Genomic DNA, 22,174 nt, shown 5'->3' with positions numbered 1-22,174 from the left:
CTTATAGTAAATATAAGGAAAGTGTTATAAAGCTTGAACAGGAAACTGTTAACATGAATCAAGGTATATTTCTGAGCACAAGTTTTCCTTTACAGTAAATGAAGGATAAAAACAAAATGAACCAATCTTTCACTTGACTTAGCCACATGTTTTTAAGCACAGTTACCATAGAATTCTAGAGCCAAAAGAGGGAATTTTAATGTTCTTACTTCTTTTGTTTATTGATTAGAAAATTGAAACCCAGAGGGATAGTGATACTCCATAGCTAATCTTGGCATGATTAAGCTTAAAAATGATTTCTTCTGATTTCATGTCCAGTGTTCTTTTCTTCCATTTCTATATCATATTATTAACTTGGATTTTTTTTCATATCTGGTATCTGTGTTATAAAAAGTACTAGATATACTTACTTAAAAGAAATATAATGCCAGTTCTACTTTTTATTTATTTATTTGCTTTTTAGGGCTGCACCCATGGCATATGGAAGTTCCCAGGCTAGGGGTCAAATTGGAGCTATAGCTGCCGGGCCATGCCACAGCCACAGCAATGCGGGATCCAAGCTGTGTCTGCGACCTACACCACAACTCATGGCAACACCAGATCCTTAACCCTCTGAGCAAGGCCAGGGATTGAACCCACATCCTCATGGGTACTAGTTGGATTAATTTCCACTGAGCCACAATGGGAACTCCCCAGTTCTACTTTTTAAAACCTCACCTTGTTTTGCCCATTGCTAATCTTATTGGCAGCTTGTAAGGCAGCCAGTCCTTATGTTGATTGGGATTCAATTACTATAATTACAGATAGTGAAAACGTGTTGGTTGTGAATTGAGAGGACCTATGTTCAACTCTTAACCCCACTATTGTTGTATATCCCTGGGCAAGTCACTTTACTTCTCTGAGCATGTTTCCTGAGTCTGCAAAATGGGAGCAGTAACATCTCTCTTACTATACTTGTGAGAATTAAGTGAAATTAAATATGTGAGCATGCCTAGCACATCCTGGGACCCCAAAGCTCAAAGATTTAGAGTTACTAAAGAGAGGTACATAATCAAGGGGCCCTGTGATAACTGCAGTTGGAACCACTTGAATTTAAATTTGAAAAATCGGAGTTCCCGTCGTGGCGCAGTGGTTAACGAATCGGACTAGGAACCATGAGGTTGAGGGTTCGGTCCCTGCCCTTGTTCAGTGGGTTAACGATCCGGCGTTGCCTGTGAGCTGTGGTGTAGGTTGCAGACGCGGCTCGGATCCTGCGTTGCTGTGGCTGTGGCGTAGGCCATTGGCTACAGCTCCGATTCGACCCCTAGCCTGGGAACCTCCATATGCCGCGGGAGCGGCCCAAGAAATAGCAACAACAACAACAAAAAAAAAAATTTGAAAAATCGCTTTTTGTGAGATTATCAAGTACTAGTCAGTGTAGAAAATATGCAAAATACAAGAAAATATAAATCATAATTCAAATGCTGATTAACTTCTTTTTAACTTATATAATTCCAGTACTTTCTAAGTACACACACACTTTTACAAAAGAGATTGTGTATGTTGTTCACGTTTTTTCATATAAGAACATATTCTGAACACTTTGTCCTATCATTACATCTTTTTAGTTTTCTGTAATATTTTAATGACTATAAACCATTATGTAATGTTTTAGCATATTTTTATTTTTTATAATAAATTTTATTTTTTCCATTATATCTGATTTACAGTGTTCTGTCAATACTGCACAGCAAGTTGACCTAGTCACACATATATGTATACATTCTTTTTGCTCACATTGTCATGCTCCATCACAAGTGATAGCATATTTTTAAATTTAAATTTCAGTGCCATCTCTAAGTTCGGTGCTTAACCTTGTTAAACAATCAGATCTATTCATGACCTTCCATATATTTGAAAGCATTTCCGTACAAATATCCTACTTGAAAAGGTGATTTTTTTTTCTCTTTAGTATGCAGCTTATTTAATACTGTCAGGCTGTCTCAACATAGTATTTATTGTACATATGAAATAGAACACTACTGCAGAAGTTTTGAATTTTAACGAGGTTTTATGTGTTAATATTTCTCTTTGTATCTATACTTACATATTTAAGAAACCTTTCACTGTACTTTTGTCATATAGATAGGTCCCTTTATTTTCTTCTAATACTTTAAAAAGTTTTATTTCTTATGTTAAAGTGCTTAATTAATCCATCTGGTATTGATTTTCATACATGGAGGGTAGTAACATGTTTTCCGTACAGATAGCTAGGTATACCAGTACTATCTATTTAATAGGCCATCCTTGCCCCACTGATTAGTAATGGCATCTCTATCATGTGCTAATTTTCATATATACATATATATGTTTATGCTGTTATGTTTTATTGTATTGCTATATTTACCGGTCTCTAAAATAATTTCACCTAATTAGCTTTAAAATATGTCATGATACCTGGCAGGGAATATTTATATGGCAAAAAATAATTATAAAGTTAACAGACAAGCTACAGATAGAGTGGTATTTATAACCCATATAACTAACAAAAGATTAGCATTTGGAATATATAAAGAAGTATGTATCAATTAGAACAAGAAACAGCCCAATAGAAAAATAGGAAAGTGATATGAACAGGCTGTAAAAGAGATACTTAACTTCACAAGTGATCGTACTGGATCCCCAACTTAAGATGATAATGAAGTATCTTACCAAAACCATCATGCTCACAAAAATTAAAATCTAATAGCACTTAACACTTCAGGAGAATATGAGAAGACAAAAACACTTGTATATGCTGTATTTGAAGTTGTAAACTGCTTCAACATCTTTGGAGAGAAATTTTATAATACCTATTAAGGTTGAAAACTCTCATACCTTATAAGCCAAAAAGCCCATGTCTAGGTATCTATTCTAAAGAAACTCTTGAACATGTATATTGGGAGATATATTTACATATATTCAGTGCAGAAAGGCTTGTAATAGCAAAATAAACAGAAACATTACTGCCTTCAATAGGGGACTTGATGGGTAGCATATGGAGTGGAATATTATGCAGCAGGCAGTATAAATGAAGTAGAGCTATGGGCAAATCTTATATAATATTGAGTTATAAAGAGGAAGTTGAAAAGGATCTGAATAGACCAATTCCATTTTCATAAAATTTTAAACATTACAATAGTATTTCCATATATTTGAAAATGACAATAGTATGGGTACATGCATAGATACTAAAAGAATGAAAGCATGAAAGGAAATACTATAGATCAACTTTAAAATAGTAGTAACCTGTGGGAAGAGGCCAAGCAGGAAGGGATTGTTTTCATGAGGCAATAGGACTGTATAAAGCTTTTGAAAAGGAAATCTGAAAGAAACAGAGCAAAATATTAATATCTGTTAAAACTTTGGTAATGGGTATGTACTTCAGCTGTATCATTTCCTGTGTTTTTTCTATATGTGTATATGTAGAGATGTATTTTATATATCTCTATACATATATAGAAATGTATACATACAAATACATGTATATACAAATAAATATATATATGTATTTTACAATTTAAAACACTGTAGAAAGAACATAATTGCCTCACAGTATATGCTCAGGAATGTTAGTTTCTTGTCTACCTGCACCAACATTTTGGTTATGTATTTTGTTCAGAGATTTTTCTATTATGCTTAAGCTAGAAGGGTTAATTTCATCACATAAAATAATTTAAGAGGTAAGCAGGCAGGGCTGATATGACAGCCCCATAACATTATGAGAGATCTAGGCATTTTCTCTCTTTCTATTCTGATTAATTAACTTCTGTCTTCAAGATCCCCCATAGACCCAGTTGACTGTTGGAACTCTGACCTTTACATCTTAATTCCAGAAGCAGGAGGGAAGAAGTTTATAAGAAGGGTTCATTCCCATCCTGTTAGGAGGCTTCCCAGAAGTTCCACCTAATACTTAAGGTTACATCTTATTGGCCAGAATATTGTCACATGGTTACATCTTGCTGAAAGGGAGGCTGGAATATGCCTTTTAGCTGGGTATATCACCCAAGATTTGTAACTAAGGAAGAAGAAGAAATTTGATATTGGACAAAAACTAGGAGTCTTTGTTGAAAACAAGAACCTACAAGTTATTGGCCTCTAAATTATAGCATTATTTTCATTTTAACTGAGATTTTGAGATTTGAAAGCATGTGAAGCCTTTTCATTAATTTGTTACACACTATATATGTGCATTCCAATTCACAGGTGCTGTCCTCAAATTCAGAGAGGTATAACTTTGGGGTGCCTCTGTTATTGAATAAATAAAGTCACATTATATCTTTTTTCAGAGTGAAAAACATGCTCAAAATGTTAGGTTTTATTTTCAAATGCATGGGGAACAAAATGAAGTGCCTGATAGGAAAATGAAGATGGATGTTAGGAATTTTCAGGTAAGTGGCCTATGTTGACGTCGTAATTTGAAACTCTGAGTTATTGAATCTTTCTAATAGGATTGTGCTTATTTCAGGTGCATAGGAGTGAAGTAGTGGACAGAAACAAATTTTGTGATCTTTGCAACATGATTTTTAGTTCCCCAGTTGTTGCTCAGTCTCACTATGTGGGGAAAGTCCATGCTAAAAAACTGAAGCAATTAATGGAGGAGCATGATCAGGTATCTCCATCAGGATTTCAGCCAGAGATGGGTAAGATGACATTCACCTCTTTAGCTTCAATATAGGATCTATCATTTTTTTGAACTCTGCCATACATTTTTTTAAAATTTTATGACCACACCCATGGCATATGAAAATTCCCAGGCCAGGGATTGAATTCCAGCCACAGCTGCAGTCTACACTGAGCTCCAGCAACACTAGATCCTTTAACCCACTGTGCTGGGCTGGGGATTGAACTTGCACCTCCACAGCAACCTGAACTGCTGCAGTCAGATTCTTAACCTGCTGTGCCATGGTAGGAACTCCTGCCATCTGTTTTTTATTGAAGAGACTTTCACTCTGCCACAGTAACTTGATTCTTCTTTTGCTTGGTAATCTCTTTCTGTGTCCTTGTCATTTAATATGGAGATCATAATTACCAGCTGATTTTTAAGAAACGTTATGACCTCTCCTTTTCAGTTTATTAACTCTAAATAAAAGCAAGTTATTTTCTACACTGCTAGTAAAAAAAAATACAAGCAGCTTGAGTTCTCCAGTTTTATTTTTTGGGCCACACCCATGGCATGTGCAAGTTCCTGGCCAGGGGTCAAACCCATGCCACAGCAGCAACCAGTGTCTCTGCTGGATCCTTAATCCACTGAGCCACCAGGGAACTTCTCCAGTTTCTAATCAAATCATAAAGTCTTAGCTCCTTCTTACTTAGTCCCCTTGGAGTAAGAATGAATCTATCACTTTTTTTTGCTTTAGTTATTTCCCAAACTTTATTTTATAATGTGTGTTCAGATAAGTGTCTTCACTGTAAGATAGCTATGCAGCATTTTCTGACTATAACTATAGGAAAAAAGAAAGTTATGTAATATCCTTCTACCTGGAGAGCTCATTCCTTTCTTCCTATGAATATAAAGTACCACCAGCTTTATCAATCAGCAGTTGTTGAGTATTTATTTATGTTAGATACCAGAGATACAGAGAACTATAAAACGTTACTTTGTCTTCCTTTCAGTGATGCTGGGCCACCAGTGCATGAGAGAACTGACCCACAGGTCTCACTTTTAGCCTGAAGTAGCAGAGTACACCCTGGAAAATGGGATTTAATAGTTTTTAAATAATTTTAAAAACTCTATTTTTAAAATTATATGTGCTAGAAAAAAATAAGAATAAATAATTTGCCACATTCTCACTAGCTTCAACACTTTAGGACTAAAGCATGCCTGGCATGGAAATTTTACCAACATTAATTTCCAACTCGTAGTATAGGCCTCATCAGCATTAAAATGTATTTTTGTAATAAACAAAACCCAAATTATTTTGAATTTATTGTATTTTCTAATTTTGTTGTATATTTGTTTTTCTGCCTATCAGTCAAGAGGGATAGAATCAGTGTGCTCTGTAAGAGAAAGCATCTTGTAAAGCCTAATCTTTGGTCTCCCAGATTCACCAATTTGGGCTCAGAGAGACTAAGTGCACGAGCTCTGAAATAACCATCATCGTGTTAATTATAATCGTGTATAATCTTATAGCCTTAAACAATTGCATATATTTTATTTTGATACAGATACCATAGTTCCGGACTGAATAGATGACTTACTCTGCTATTCAAGAAAGAACCAACTTAGAAGTTGGTACTATGTCTTTTACCCCCACTAATTAGTTTCAAGAACCATCCTGTTTTTATTTTTATTTTTTTGTCTTTTTGTCTTTTTAGGGCCTCACCCGTGGTATATGGGGGTTCCCAGGCTAAGGGTCCAATCGGAACTTTAGTTGCCGGCCTGTGCCACAGCCATCGCAATGCCAGATCAGAGCTGCGTCTGTGACCTCCTACACCACAGCTCACGGCAAACACAGGATCCTGAACCCACTGAACGATGCCAAGGATCGAACCTGCATCCTCATGAATGCTAGTCTGATTTGCTAACCACTGAGCCACAAAGGGAACTCCTCGAGAGCCATCCTAAGACAGGTCTCATGCCTTCATTGACTTTTCAGATAAATATAATTCATTTGAAATACATGCCTAACACTGAATATTCCTTCCTGTATCTTTGTTGGAAAAACTTGGTGACAGACTTGTATTCAAATTTCCATTCTCAGAGAAGGAAATTATTTTTAGCCTGAGTACCTTTATCCAAAAGCCCCATGTAGAAGTCAAGAGATAGTAGGTTTTTAAAGAACTCTTAACTTTCCCTAATACTTTGTGATGAATGCGGCTCTAGTAGCTAAACATATGTTGATCACTTTTCATTATGACTATTTCAGCAGGTGTGCCTATTACTACTTCTTCAGAGTCAACTTTTCTGAAGCCCCTTGCTGTCAAGCCTCCTCCAGGTGGGATTAAAGACGAGCCTATGCCTTCCTCTTCCAGCAGTGCTTTGGATTTGAACAATCCAAACAAGTATTGCAAGCTCTGTCCTGCTTCCTTTAATAGTCCATTAATGGCCCAACAACATTATGTTGGGAAAAAACACAAAAGAAATGAAGCTAGGAAGAAGTTTGTAGACAAGATAAGAGAGAAACCTCTTCTAGCAAAATCAGATGCAAATGGTAAACAGTAAAAATATCCCAAATCTCTTTCTTAGGACATTTATGTTTTATAAAACTTACTGGCTTATGTATATACCATTTTAGTCTTATTGAATAGGAGATTGCTAGTACTCATGGGATCATAGAATTTTATGTAAGTAAGGACTTTTGAGTCCATGTAGGTCCATCTGTTGGTCTTCTAGAAAATGAAACCCAGAAAGGTTCAGATGACTCCTATTAACTAAAGAATCATATGTATGTATTACCATAGCTTCATGTTATATCATAGGTACATAAGGAAGTATTTTAAATTAGTATCATGTGGTTATAGCATTCAGTCACTAAGTATGGCTTAAATATGTATCTCTTGTGTGCTAGGCTAGTCATTGTTGGGAATACAAATGATAATATGCCATTTTCCCTGAAGGGGCAAGTGTATAAACTAGTTGGGTTAATAACACTTCATTGAAAGAGGCTGCAGACATGGATTTTTGTGTACAAATGTTTGGTAACCAGAGGAATGAAACATTCTGGTTTAGAAAATCTTCATAGAAGAAATATATGATTTAGCTTGTTAGAAGTGGGAAGGAGAGATTTTGAAAAAAGGAGCCGAGAAACAGTGGCAAGAATTCAGGCACAATAAAGATTCTGATCCTGACTGGAGTGATCCACTTGCTCTTCTAACCATATTTTTTTTTCATTTTTTTCCCCACAGGCACCTTCTCACTACTAGTATATTTTATCCCCTTTCCATATTCTCTCTTCCACTACTTCTTTTACTCTACTCACTACTATTTTTCAATTCTTTCCTTACTAGACCTTTCTGCTTCATGTGACAGTGTTCATTACTCCCTCCATGAAGCTCTATTCCTTGTCCTATGTAACACCTTATGCTCTGGTTCTTCTCCTGTATTTCTCTTTCTTTTCTGTTCTCCTTGGGAACTCTTTTTAAAATTCATTGCTTAATTGTAGGTGTTCCCATGATTCCATTCTTGACCTTAATCTCTAAACATGATCTAATTCATTCCCCTGATTTCATCTCCCATCTGTATGCCTATGACCTTTCTGTCAAACTGTAGATTTACATATTCAAATGGCAGCTACTGCTTCACCTGGATACATCATAGCCATTTCAAATCCTCTCAGTTGTTCAAAGTAGAAACCCATAGTTAACTATAAATCCCTCAGCATCATCTATTTCACTTTCTACATCTAATGAAGCATCAAGCCATGACTATTTTACCCTATCTCCAGCCCTGCTTTTCCCACACTAGTTCAGACCCTCAACATCTTTCCTAGAGCTTTGCTACTCAAAGTACAGTTTGTGGCCAGCATCATCAGCATCACTTGGGAGCTTGTTAGAAAAAAGAAATTCGGCCTCACTGCAGACCTACTGAATCAGAAGCTACATTTTAAGCAAGAGATCTAGGTGATTTGTACTCACAATAAATTTTGAGAAGCATTGTTCCAGAATATTTCCATAACCTCCTCACTACTCTCCTTGCCATCAGTTTTGTCTCCAAAATCCACCCTCAGTTTAACCACTAGAATGTTTCACCTGAAGTGCATGCCTTTCCATGTCATTCACCTGCTTAAAAATTCTCGTTTCTTTATTTTCTAAGGACAAAAACCTAAGCTTCAGAGCTCTCTACTGTTCCATTACCATTATCCCATTTCTTGTCTCCATGCCCATCATGCCACCATTTTGCCTGGAACATCTTCATGTCCCTCTTCCCTTGACTAATTCCTACACATTCTTTAACATGCTACTTCCCTGTAAGACTTTTCACTCCCTCCAAGGCTTATCTTCTGTGCTTCCTTAACCTGCAAATCTAATTATCTCTCCCTGTGTCTTTATCTCCCATTGGAATGTAAGGTCTTTGAGGGAAGGGACTTTATGTTTCTAGCAGTAGAGATAGAAACTAGCACAGAGTAGGCTTACCTCAATAGAGGTTGGTTTAATATATGAATCAGGGAACTATTAATCTTTATTTCTTGAGTGTTAACCCTGCATTTGTACTATTACATTTGCTACTTAATGTGATTCAGCATATCCCCAAAAGTTACATAGGAATCTGTGTTTTTATCTAGGATTTTAAAGAATGCTGATTTAAGCAAGTGTAGAAATAAAAGTGGTAGGGCTTCTGAAAATTGTAGATTTCTACTCGTTAAAAGTATTTTTCCTATTGCTGTGCTGAGGGTTATCTGAAATAAGTGGCTTCTAGTTTAGTGGCATTAGGTAAATTGAAATGGAGAAATGTGTCAGCTATGAGAAGTGTGTGTACTCTGATCACTTCTGAAAGGAGGGTCATTTTAGCACTGTCAAGTTTCAAGTTTATTAGAATGAGAGAAGGAGGATTTTGGTGAGATTTTTATCTGGCCACAGAAGAGGTGCTGATCATCAGCATAATTTAATCCAGTCATCAAAGTCATTTTACACTAGCCTCTGAAGCTAAAGCTCAAAGAAAAGGTTTTTGACCCTGCCTTGGATATTCAATTTTGAGAACAGTAAACATTTGAGGGTTGGGAAAAAAATAGCTAGAGAATTTAAATTAGCTAATGAGAGTTTCAAAGAACAGCAACAGCAGAAGTCCATATTTGTAAGTGAGCAAGCTGTAAGACAAAAACAACATGTGCCACTTTATTTTCAGTCTTCACTCATTTTCTCCCTTCTGTCTGTCTTCTATATCTGCTATTGTTTACATATGTTTCTACCATATCTAATCTCTCTTTTTCTTCATCATTCTCACTGCTTTCTTCATGTCCCTCACCCAGCCCAGATCTTATTAGCACAGGAATGGCTACCATAACGATATGGAACTAAAGTATGTATGTATTTTTTATTTATTGTATTTGTTTTGTTTATTTTACTAGTTTCTAGTCCCATTATTGCACTTAGAGGTCTCACCATCACCTGTAACTCAACACATTTAAAATTAAATAATAATCTCCCCTAAACCCATCTTGAATTTACCAAGTTTTCAGTCTTTGCCAGTAGTACCACTATTTATTAGTCACCTACACTTGAATCTTTGAGGGCATCTTTGACCACTTTATCTCCCTATATCTCTCTCACCCATCCACAGTCACATCAGATCTTCTTAGAACTGTTTCTCATTCCTGTACCTTTCCATTACATTTTCACTACCATCATCTTGCACTTTAATGCTGTAACCACATTTTGGAATGCTTTACTTACACCTCATTGTTACTCTCTCACTACCTAGTAGCAAGATTTCAACTCTGGGTCAGTTCCACAGTCCACTTATTCTACTTTTACATTTAGAATACTGAATGATGCTGTGGAACATTATATAGGGCTAGAGACTGGGTACCTCTACAGAGTCTTAGTATCCAACCTCTGTGGACTTTTAGTCCCACTTAATACTTTCCCTTTTCCTTTACTTTCCTTTCGGCGGTGATTTTAAAGCCTATATCATTCTTCAAGACTCTCTTCTACTGTTTAATACTCCCCCTCCTCACAGCATTCCTTCTTTCATCAAGAAAATTGTGGCCATCAAATGTGGATACTAAGTATCTTGACTTAACCAAATCATCTCTTAAACTTGAGTTTCCCATTAAATACTATACTTTCCCCTTATCTTCTTAGCCCAGTTTTTGTTGTTGTTGTTTTTCAAATATACTCTTATACTGTCTTCACTGACATTCACTCCTCAACTCATTGCCATTTGTTGACATATGTTTTCCCAGCCCTCCACACCATCACTGTACCATTCCACTGCAACTATTTCCCTAGAGTCATTGTGACTTCTAAATTTCTAAATCCAATGGAGGTCTTTACTCCATTCACTAAACATTCTTTAAAAATCTCTACTTCCTTAGCTCCTTTGACATCACTCTCTCTTGTGCATCCTTATAACTCTGTCCTTTACTTCTTGATTTTTCATGGACCCCTCCTCCTCTACCATCTAGTTTAAAGAGTGGCACTGTCCAGGGTTTTTAATCATTATGTTGCTATTCCTATGCCCACCCATACATCATCCTCAGGAGATCTCATCCGCTCTGATTGTTTAACTACCCCAATGCTCTGATTTTTCCATAATCACTTTAACCAATCTTCTGCCTTTCAGACTCTCATATCTAACTGCCTGTTGGACACCTTCATATGGAAATCTCACAGATATATCAGGCTCTGTGTGTCTAAACTAAAATTCACCATTGCTTATTCTCTCACTCTTAAAGCAGTACTACCTTATGAAGTTCCAGTTTCAGGTAACAGGATCACTACCCACTCAGTTACCAGACTATGCTGAGAGTTATTTTAGACTTCTCTAAATTCTTCCTCCTCCCTTATATTCCACATTAAATCAGTCATTAAGTTTTTTCAGTTTTAATGGTAAATATTTCACCAATCTCCCTGCTCCTCTCTACTCCATTATGACCTTTCTAGCCCATACCCTTCTTATCTCTTGCTTGGTCTCATATATTCACATAACTGTGGTCTCCTTACTTCCAGGCTTATTCCTTTCAGATTCATCCTCTGTATTGAAATAAGAGGAGAGATTTTTTTTTTCTAGAACATAGAGCTGACCATGTCATTTATTACTTAAACCACTTCAAGTTTCCCCAGCCTACAGAATAAAAATTCTAGGCTCCATACCATAACACAGAAGTCTCTTTGATCTGACATCCTTTTTCCTGTCTTATCTCATCCCCTTGTATTTTATTCTACAATGATTCCAAATTTTAACAAGTTCCTGGGAGTTCTTGCAATGGCGCAGTGGGTTAAGAATCCAACTGCAGTGGTTCAGGTCACTGTGAAGGTGCAAATTGGATCCCTGGTACAGTATAGTGGGTTAAAGGATCCAGCATTGCTGCAGCTGTGGCATAGGTTGCAGCCGCTGCTCAGATTCAGTCCCTGGCCTGAGAACTTCCATGTGCTGCAGGTGTGGCCATAAAAAAATTTTTTAAACAAGTTCCTGAAAACAGTTCTGTGCTTTTATCATGCTTGTTTCTCTACGTGCAATACTCTTCTTAATTCTTTTCATTGTTAAATAACTTTCATTCTTCCAAGTTTAATTAAGGCTTCATCTCTTCCAGTAACCCTCTTCAGATCCCCATATTGTACTAAGTGCCTCTGCTCCCTTGAATTCCCATACCTCTTAAGCATACTTCTCTTACCTTTTACCAAATGGGATTGAAATTATCTGTTCATGTGGTTTCTTACTTGGATTTGTGAGCAACCTTCCCATTTTATTCATCTTGTAACTCCAGCATCTAACATGATGCTTGGTGCCACAGAAGTGTTTAGTGTTTGTTGAACAGATTATTTGAGTTCAGCACATCATGCTCATTTCTGTCTCTTTCATACCTGATATTGTTTTCATCCCCTGGAATGTCCTACTTGCTTTCCTTACAATGCAAATCCTTCTTTTCCTTCAAAATCCATCACAACTTCCCTCCCTGCTCTAGCTCTTGGTATTCTTCCTTCCCTCTGATTTATCATAGGCTTTACTGTTTATTGATAATTGTATTAATTATAGTCCCATAACTGAATTGGCCTTCTTGAGACAACGTCTTTTATTCTGCAATATTCTTCTCAGTGCTTTATATGGTAATGAGTATATAGTTTTTCTCAGTATTTGGTAATTGTTTATTGAGAGGCAGTGTTATTCAGTGAGATAAACATAGATTTGGAGAAATGTTTGAAGTCACTAGCCCAGTTGCACCTCAGGTATAAAATGAGAATAAGCCTACTTCACAAGATTGAAAAAGAATGAAATGAAGCAGTGTATACAGTACCCAGCACAGAATAGGTCCTCAACAAATGCTAGTTTTCTTGGAATAGTTTGATTTCCTTTCATAATTTAAAAACAGGAAAATTGGACATTTTCAATTTTTCTTCATAAGCTAAATCCCAAATTAAGTTGCATTTTTGCTTACATGTAGCTCTCAATTGATTTTCCTCATATAAGATATTAGACCAATGATTCTTATTCTTAACTACATACTATAATCATACAGGGAGCTTTTAGAAAACCCAGTGCTCAGACCACCCTTCAAATAAATTAGAATCCCTGGGACCCACACATGAGTGTTTTGTTTTCTCTTTTTTAATTCCCCAAGTGATTATGGTATAGAGCCAACATTGACTACCACAATGTTAGACTATAAAAATATGCATTTATCTAATCTATGCTTTGAAAACAAAGACTTTAGTCCAAGGAGTTATGAGATAGGGCATCAGGAGAAAAATGGGCCCAACAAGTGTTAGGTTATGGATGATTCTGAAAGGTACAAGATGCAAAAAAGCTTAAGTTTCTGGGTGAAGTCAGAAACAAGGGATCCTAGCAGGGCTGAGGGGAGCAAAACCACCAGGGCCAAGGAGCAGACTCGATAGGAGAAACAGTAGAGGCAAGTTTCAGTAGGATTAGACCATGAATTTTGATCCTGGGGCCAGTAAACAGGCTTCATATATTCACAGAAAGTTTATATTGTTATATTATTTTCTGAGATATTCATATCCTAGAAAAAGATAAAGGACATCAGTGTGTGAAAAAAACAGAGGCTAAGGTAGTAGAAATCAGAACTGCCTCTGGATCTTTCATATGTGACCTGCAGCTCCTCTAAATCCTAGATTACCTATATTATAATCTGTGTGTGTGTGTGTGTGTGTGTGTGTGTGTGTGTGTGTGTGTGTGTGTGTGTGTGTCTTTTTAGGGCCGCACCTGCGGCATATGGAAGTTCCCAAGCTAGAGGTTGAATTGGAGCTGTAGCTGCCGGCCTATGCCACAGCCATAGCAACGCTGGATCCTTAACCCATGAGTGAGGCCAGAGATTGAACTTGCGTCCTCATGGATGTTAGTCAGGTTCATTACCACTGAGCCACAATGGAAACTCCATAATCTTCTTATATAATTTGTGTAGGAACCATGGAAGAACTGAGAACATTATATACAATACGCTGTATAAGCACTGAACAAATAGGTAAAACATCTTAAATATAATCTGAGTTTAAAATCATAATGGAGAGCATTGGCTCAGTAATCTAGACAGTGGTGCTCAACAGTGGCTGCACAGAAAAATCATCTGGAGTGCTTTCAAAAAGTAAGAAAGCCTGGTTCCACCCCCTAAAGATTCTGATTAAATTGGTCTAATGTGGAAATGTAACATGAATATTTTTCAGAGTTATCCTCATGGTTCTAATGTGTAACTAACATTAAGAACTGCTAGTCTAGAGGAAACCAGGATTCCTACTTGCACTTGTGTGCCCTCAAAATACATGGTATTGGTCAAGCAAATCTGAGTCTTAGTTTTCACGCTTGTTAAATAAGGTTAGTAATAATTTCCTGAAAAGGGTTATTATGATCATGCAGGGTCCTGGATTCAGTCCTCAGCTTTGCAACAACTCCATAATCTTCAGATTTGATTAGCCCCAAATCAAGGACTCACCAAACCAAAAACAAAATTGGAAGATGCTGATAAACAACCAAGGAACTGGAAAAGTATTCAGTAGTGTCTTTTCCATACATTCTCTGACAATAATTAGCTGGGGTATTGTTAAAATATAAATCCCCTGTCCCAGTGAATCATATTCTTCAGAGGAGGAGTCTGGGGATCTGTATTTTTAACTCACACTCCAGATGATTCTCACCAGAGAAGTCTGGGAAACGCTGTAGTTTACGTTAATACCATTGTCATTCTGGTACTGATTTATTGGAGGAGGAGGAGACATACATATTTCCAGTTCCCAGGTTTATAAAAAATATTTATCATCTAGAGTATTCTCTTTTTGGCATCAAGAATATGGGAAACCACATTATAATCAGAAGTGGCTTGGCAAGCACAAAATCAGAACACAGGAAGAGAGGATAGTTTTGAAGAATCATTCATTCAGACTGTGACATAACTTGCTGAGCTCCCCTGGGCCCACCACAGAGTACGTGTCAGTAGTGACCAGAGTCCCCATGTTATTTAAAATCAGACTCTTACTTTCCCCTTGACAGTAAACTCCTGTTTCTTTCTTTCTTTCTTTCTTTTTTTTTTTTTTTTGTCTTTCTGCCATTTCTTGGGCCGCTCTTGCGGCATGTGGAGGTTCCCAGGCTAGGGGTCCAATCGGAGCTGTAGCCACTGGCCTATGCCAGAGCCACAGCAACACAAGATCCGAGCCGTGTCTGCGACCTACACCACAGCTCACAGCAATGCCGGATCCTTAACCCACTGAGCAAGGCCAGGGACCAAACCCACAACCTCATGGTTCCTAGCCGGATTCGTTAACCACTGAGCCACGACGGGAACTCCCTAAACTCCTGTTTCTATGAATAATCTTTACTTGAACAAGGCCAGTATGCTTAGTAATGATTAATTTAGTATCCTTTAAATGAATAAGTTGCTGTTTGATTTAAAAGAAGATGACCTTGTCTGACCCTAAAATCTCTGCAGCCATCAATTTATTGCCTCTTCCTTTGGGCGGGATTGTTTTTATATTTAGCTTATGAAATTTATTAAATTTGCTTCTTCTGACCAAAGAGAAAGTGGAAGGATGACAAGATTAAGAAAACAAAAATAAATCTATCTCCTGGTTCCAGTTCTACCTACGAATCAGAGTAGAGAGGTAGCTGGTATACCTGTTTTATAGTTCTTGACTCTTATGAAGTGGTAAGTAGTAGTTTTGCTTTAGAATTTTGTTTCAGCATTTATCCTAAGAGTGGGGGCTTACTGAACCTCTCTCCTTTCTAAAATCTGTCTGTGGAAATTACTTTTGGTAAACTAATGTACTACAGTGATTTTAGGTAAGATAGTAAAAAATTGCTTTTATTTGTCTTTACTATTTGTGGGATGTTTCAGGTTTTAGTTGGGTACAGATAGAACTAGGAGCAAACAAAAAGGTTGGCTGAGGGATTAAGAGGCAAAATTGATTAGGCATGCTAAATTTGAAGAGTCTACTGTATTTCCACATAGCTATAATAGACAAGCAGATAGTAGTTTCTTAAGAAAGAAACCAAGGCTAGAGAAGCAGTGTGGTGTAGTGTGAAGAATTTGGGGCTTCAATTTAAGAGACACAGGCTCTGAGAGGCTATCTCTATTACTAACTGGCTCTGTGACTTTGGCCAAGTCATATGACCTCTCTGGGCTTTATCTTTAAATTGGGAAAGTTCAAATAGATGATCTCTAGTAAATTCCTGTCCAGATCTGTGATTCTTAGTGTATCCCTGTTGACCTTTTTAACTTGAACTCTCTGTTTTTCAGCATTTAGTATGAGAACCTACGTTTGTCATATTTGCAATATCACTTTTACATCTTTAGAAATGTTCCGGTCCCATATGCAAGGAAGTGAACATCAAATTAAGTAAGTATTTCTTGCCAAAATGCTCCAGTGACACCAAAGACCAGGGCTTCTGTCAAGTACCTCTGCATGTATTTCACAAACTTTTCTAGGCTTTCATTTTCTTATTACTTGATCCTGGGTATGGTTGGTGGTATTTGTAACATATTGCATGCTATCACCATCCCCCAGGGAGTTCTCTAGCCATGATAGTATACTGACAGAGCTAGATAACTGCCCTGCCCCCTCTTGACCAGATAGCATTGTCCTTCTTTGGAAAGATGCTAAATGATCATTCTCAGACTAGTCATATAAATTCAGATAATCCCTGGAAGATTGATTAGTTCCAGGGATTCAGTGATCTGGTCATCATCCTTCCAGTGAGGTATAGTAGTTAAGGAAAAAGGTCTTGCTGTTAGAACTGAATTGGAATACTAGATTTATCTTTGTACCAAGTGTGTAACTTTGACAGCTCTGACATAAAGCAGTTATACTAAAATATAAAAATATGTGTAAGGTACATAGTAGGAGTTTAACATACATTTATTCCAATTTGTTCTGTTATTTTAAGGAAGAAAAGATTTAATGGACAATTGCTGACTAGGTAAGTCAAGTAGCAGACTAGAGGGACACTTAACTATTATATATTTGTTTTGTTGCTTTTAAAATCAAAGCATAGTATTTCTGTTACATTATTTTATTCTCGAGTAAATATTTATATTATTGAGTCTGAATACTAAGGAACTAAATTGTCTCACTCACCAAAGTAACCTTCATTTAGACTCTTTTTAAAAAGTATCAGGGCTGCAGAATAGTCAATTTTAGACATCTGTATAAGGAACTGAAAAAAAAATCAAAGCTTTTAAAGAAATGTGACTTTCAGATCAGACCATCTTTTTTTTTTTTTTTTTTTGTCTTTTCTAGGGCCACACCCTCAGCATATGGAGGTTCCCAGGCTAGGGGTCTAATCGGACCTGTTGCCTCTGGCCTATGCCAGAGCCATAGCAACACCAGATCTGAGCCTCATCTGTGACCTACACCACAGCTCACGGCAATGCCAGATCCTTAACCCACTAAGCGAGGCCAGGGATCAAACCTGCAACCTCATGGTTCCTAGTTGGATTAATTTCTGCTGTGCCAGGATGGGAACTCCAGATCAGACCATCTTTAGGGCATTAAATATTATTGGTCTTTTCCCACACACCCCAACAAGGTTTACATTTTAAGTACTATAGCAATATCAGATATGTCAGCTTCTTTGTACCCATCTTCCCCTTCATTCTAGGCCTGAACATTTTTTATATATAAAAAATTGTAAGGTGCCTAGGAGATATCTGACTATTCCTGCTACTTTGCTTTGTCATACTAAGTCATGGTTTATAGCTTTTATATTGAGGTAAGTTTTAAAATTTGTTTGGGGTTCTGTTGTATTTGTTCTTCCAAACTGATATTTTTGAAAGCAAAGCATATATTCTGAATAAAATAATCTAGTAACAAGAACTTTCTACTGTCTTGTTTGCAGAGAATCCATTGTTATCAATCTAGTGAAGAATACAAAGAAGCCACCAGATTCTTACCAAGATGAAGGTGCAGATTACATCAAAGTACAGAAAGCCAGAGGACCAGGACCAAAGACTTGTTTCAGAAAGACAGAAGAGAGTTCTTTGGAAGCCCGTGGGTACAGAGAAGCAGTTGATTCCAGATCCAGGCGTAGAATGTTTGAACAAAGACTCCCATGTGAGACTTTCCGGACATACCCAGGATCATACAATATTTCACAAACAGTGAAAAGCCAGTTACCTCATTGCTTACCAGCTCACTCAAAGAAGACATATGACTCTTTCCAAGATGAACTGGAAGATTACATCAAAGTACAGAAAGCCAGAGGACTAGATCCAAAGATTTGTTTCAGAAAGATAAGAGAGGCCCCTGTGGAAACCCATGGGTACAGAGAAGTTGATTCTGGACCCAGACCAAGAATCTGTGAGCAAAGATTTTCATTTGAGACTTCCCAGACCTATCAACAACCATATACTAATTCACCAGTGGAAAGCCAGTCACAACATTGGTTACCAGTTCATTCAAAGAGGACATATGACTCTTTCCAAGATGAACTTGAAGATTATATCAAAGTGCAGAAGGCCAGAGGACTAGAGCCAAAGACTTGTTTCAGAAAGATAAGTGATAGTTCTGTGGAAACTCATAAATACAGAGAAATGGTTGATTCCAGACCCAGACATAGAATGTTTGAGCAAAGACTCCCATTTGACACTTTCCAGACTTACCAAGGACCATATAATATTTCACAGGCAGCAGAAAACCAGTTACCTCATTGCTTACCAGCTCATGAAAACAAAGACAGATTAGACCCTATGACCTACTGTCAACTCACCAGAGACTATTTCCCAGAAAAACCAGTACCCCTGAGCCTTAGTCAGCAGGAAAATAACTCTGGCCCATACAGTGTGGAATCTGAAGTTTACAAGAACCTCTCTTCAGAAAACAGTACTAGTGACCCTCATGTAAGTCATAAGCGGAGACATCAGAAGAGAAGAAGGCACCAGGAGGAAGGTGAAGAAAGGCCAGAGAAGGAACAGTCCAAGCATAAAAAGAAAAAGGATACAGATCTAGACAAGGATTACAGCATCCAGCAAAAGAAAAGAGAGGGAGATAAAGTCAGCATCAGTTCAGGAAAGCTTAAGCATCGAAAAAAGAAAAAAAGCCATGGTGTACCCTCTGAGAAAGAAGAACGTAAGCACAAGAAAGAGAAAAAGAAATCTGTTGAAGAAAAGACAGAAGAGGAAATGCTTTGGGATGAATCTATTCTTGGATTTTGAACTTAATTTTGTTTACCCAATGAAAATTGGTTAAGAATAGGGGAATTTAGCCAAAGACAGGGATATCCAATGAAGAAAAAGAGAGATGGGTACAGTCATTGTCAGTTCAGGAAAGCTTAGTTTTATGTGTGTAAAAATTTGAATTGAAACAGACAAACAAGCCTAAATCTAGCCTTTGAGAAATAAGAACATAAGAAAAACGTAAGAACACAACAAGAACATAAGAGAAAAGGAAGCCTGTTGAAGAAAAGACAAAAGTGTCTATGCTCTTGGATTTTGAACTTTTCAGTTTTGTGCCCTTAAGGTTGAATTGAAGAAATAAGTTGAAGAGTTTGGTTTCATGAAATTCATGTTATTTGAATTTTCCTAAGTGGACAGTTATTTTAACCGCTAACAAAAGCCAAGTGAAGTAAAAGTATTCAATATGCCTTTTCCTCAAGTTATTTTTCCTCATTTCTTGAAATGAAAGAAAAATTACATGTTTCATACATACAGAATAATTTCCCTTAATGAGGCTGTCTCCACTCCTATTCATCAAATTGTTGTGATAGTGAATTTTTTACTTCTGGGAAATAATTTATTTTAAATGAGAGAATTACCACGCATTACAGAATCCATCCCTTGTATGGATTTGTTAGTGTTGGTGGTATTGTTTTTATCGTTGTTATTGTATGTTTATGTTTCTTGGTTTTCTCCAGGGAAAATGTGTGAAGCGACTCAGACTGATTTTTTTGTTTGTTTGTTAAATCTAATTTGCAGTGTATTTTTGTATTTTCTAGTTCTGAAAGTGAAAAATGAAACAGTCTATAATAAACTCAGATGATATATAGTTTTAAAAAGCTCTCAAAAAGTACTGTTAAAAAATCAGTCTATATTCTGGAAATGTTTATATTATATATATTAAAGTGTTTTAATTTCTACATACTTTTTTTTGCAAATGATCATTTCTGAGCCGCATATTATTTTACTTTGAGAGCGAGAGGGGTGAGAGCAAGAGGGGATATAATTAAACAATTTGCACCTCTAGGGAGATCATACTATAAAGTTGTAATAATTTCATTTCTCCTACATCTTGCTTAGGAGAAGCTGATATTCAGGCATGAGCTTAGGGTTTTTTGTTTTTTGTTTTGTCTTTTTGTCTTTTCTAGGGCCGCTCCTGTGGCATATGGAGGTTCCCAGGCTAGGGGTCTAATCCAAGCTGTAGCCACCAGCCTATGCCAGGGCCACAGCATTGCGGGATCCGAGCCGTGTCTGCGACCTACACCATAGCTCACGGCAACGCCGGATCCTTAACCTGCTGAGCAAGGCCAGGGATCAAACCAGCAACCTCATGGTTCCTAGTCGGATTTGTTAACCACTGTGCCACGACAGGAACTCCGAGCTTAGTTTTAAGTTAGAAAAATATGACCAATTAAATACTTAAAAGTGAAGAAGGAAGAATTTATAAGTGGGAGAGGACTGTGAGGAGGGGGCATTACCTTTAAATTGTTTCATCTTGATTATTATTTTTACTCCTTTTGTATGATAGACATCTCCTTTAAGCATTTGAGCATCACCATGATACAGTCAAAAGAGTAAGAGCTTGGGAGTCGAAATCCCAGGATTCTGGTCTGAGCTGTACCATGAAGTTGCTCTGTGACCTTGTAGAAATACCATCAAAATCCAACATGGAGTCATCAGGAATAGGGAAAATAGGCTGTAGTATTCCCTTGATGTGTTTATCTTATCAAAAAAGTAAATAAACATAGATGGTGATTTATCTGCATTTAGGCAAGGCATTAGTACTTGTTTTTTTTTCTTGAGATTTGAATAAAATGCTAAATATCAGCTGAAACATAACATGATTGGTTGGGCTCATAGCTGGTTGAATGAATATTCCAAAAGGGAGTTAGATGGTCCCCAAATTAACTTTTCTTCCACAAGACTGTCGGTGTGAGGTTATTGGTGTTATAATATCACTTCCCATCTTTTAAAAAACCACATCTGGTGTACTGGTGAAAGGAGAGGGGAAAGAAGAACCAGAGTAGAGCAAATTAGCCATGAAAATGGCAAATTCTCTTTTCTGAACATGCCAAAAATTAGCATTTTTTCCACAGAAAGTAAAAGACAAGTTCAACTGAATTGTAAACATTTTTAGAATTGGTAAATTCTTTTGCAGAGGTCCATTTTTCATTTAAAGCTGAGGGGGTGGGAATTCAAAACTATATCATAATAATACTCACTGAGTACCAAATTACCATGGTCTTTCCGAAATAACTTCAATAGATAAATTGTTCATTAAAATTAGCTGCACACATTAAGAATTAAAATTTTAATCAATACTAGGTAGATTATTTAAATTGGTGGTGTGGCAAATTGGGGGAATGATAAGAGTGTGGTGTTGACTGCATTCTTAGGAAAGTGACTTGCTCTAGTAAATGGTTTTGAAAATTTCTAGGACAAAACTTTTTTTTGGCCAAAAATGAATTTTATCTTAACTCTATCATAAAAGACATTTTCTGTTGACCAAAGGGCATTATTTTCTGCTTGAAGCTGGGGACAAGGACCTGGAGCCCATCTTTTGTACATTTGTTTTGCTCCCAACTTCTGCCCTGAGCACTTGGAGGTGAGACTATAAGTCAAAATATGTAAATATATATGTAAGATCCAAAATGATTTCCACTTCTGGAGTTAAGTGCTAAATCTAGCAAGATGAAATTTAATAGTGTAAATATTAAATATTGCCTTTGGCTATGGAAGACAACTTAAAACCTGTTGGAGAAGACATTGTTTTTAAGATATTACATGTGGATGTGAAAAGATATTAGGTGTGAAAATAATGTTGGGATATTTATTACATGCTAGGTTTGAAAAGGTAATATGTTTATAGATACTTAAAATCACATATGATCTAATGGAAA

General features: G+C 36.9%; 1 protein-coding gene across 16 annotated transcripts in view; it reads left to right on the top strand.

Annotated features, from left to right (window-relative positions):
- Positions 1-20,198, top strand: part of ZMAT1 (zinc finger matrin-type 1) — a 162,923-nt gene extending 142,725 nt beyond the window's left edge. For 8 of the 16 annotated variants that reach the window (XM_021079802.1, XM_021079798.1, XM_021079799.1 and 5 more), the window contains 6 exons: positions 4,308-4,409; positions 4,487-4,661; positions 6,888-7,172; positions 16,362-16,461; positions 17,009-17,041; positions 17,960-20,198. In XM_021079802.1, coding sequence (XP_020935461.1) covers positions 4,308-4,409; positions 4,487-4,661; positions 6,888-7,172; positions 16,362-16,461; positions 17,009-17,041; positions 17,960-19,274 — 2,010 coding nt within the window. In that variant the 3' untranslated portion in view covers positions 19,275-20,198. Of the gene's footprint in view, positions 1-1,307; positions 4,410-4,486; positions 4,662-6,887; positions 7,173-7,866; positions 9,977-16,361; positions 16,462-17,008; positions 17,042-17,959 lie in introns of those variants that run through there. The other 8 variants (XM_021079795.1, XM_013990957.2, XM_021079805.1 and 5 more) reach the window with 8 other exon arrangements.

This window comes from Sus scrofa, chromosome X (assembly GCF_000003025.6).
Source record: "Sus scrofa isolate TJ Tabasco breed Duroc chromosome X, Sscrofa11.1, whole genome shotgun sequence".
Lineage (NCBI taxonomy): Eukaryota > Metazoa > Chordata > Mammalia > Artiodactyla > Suidae > Sus > Sus scrofa.
This window is presented reverse-complemented; position numbering and strand designations above follow the sequence as displayed.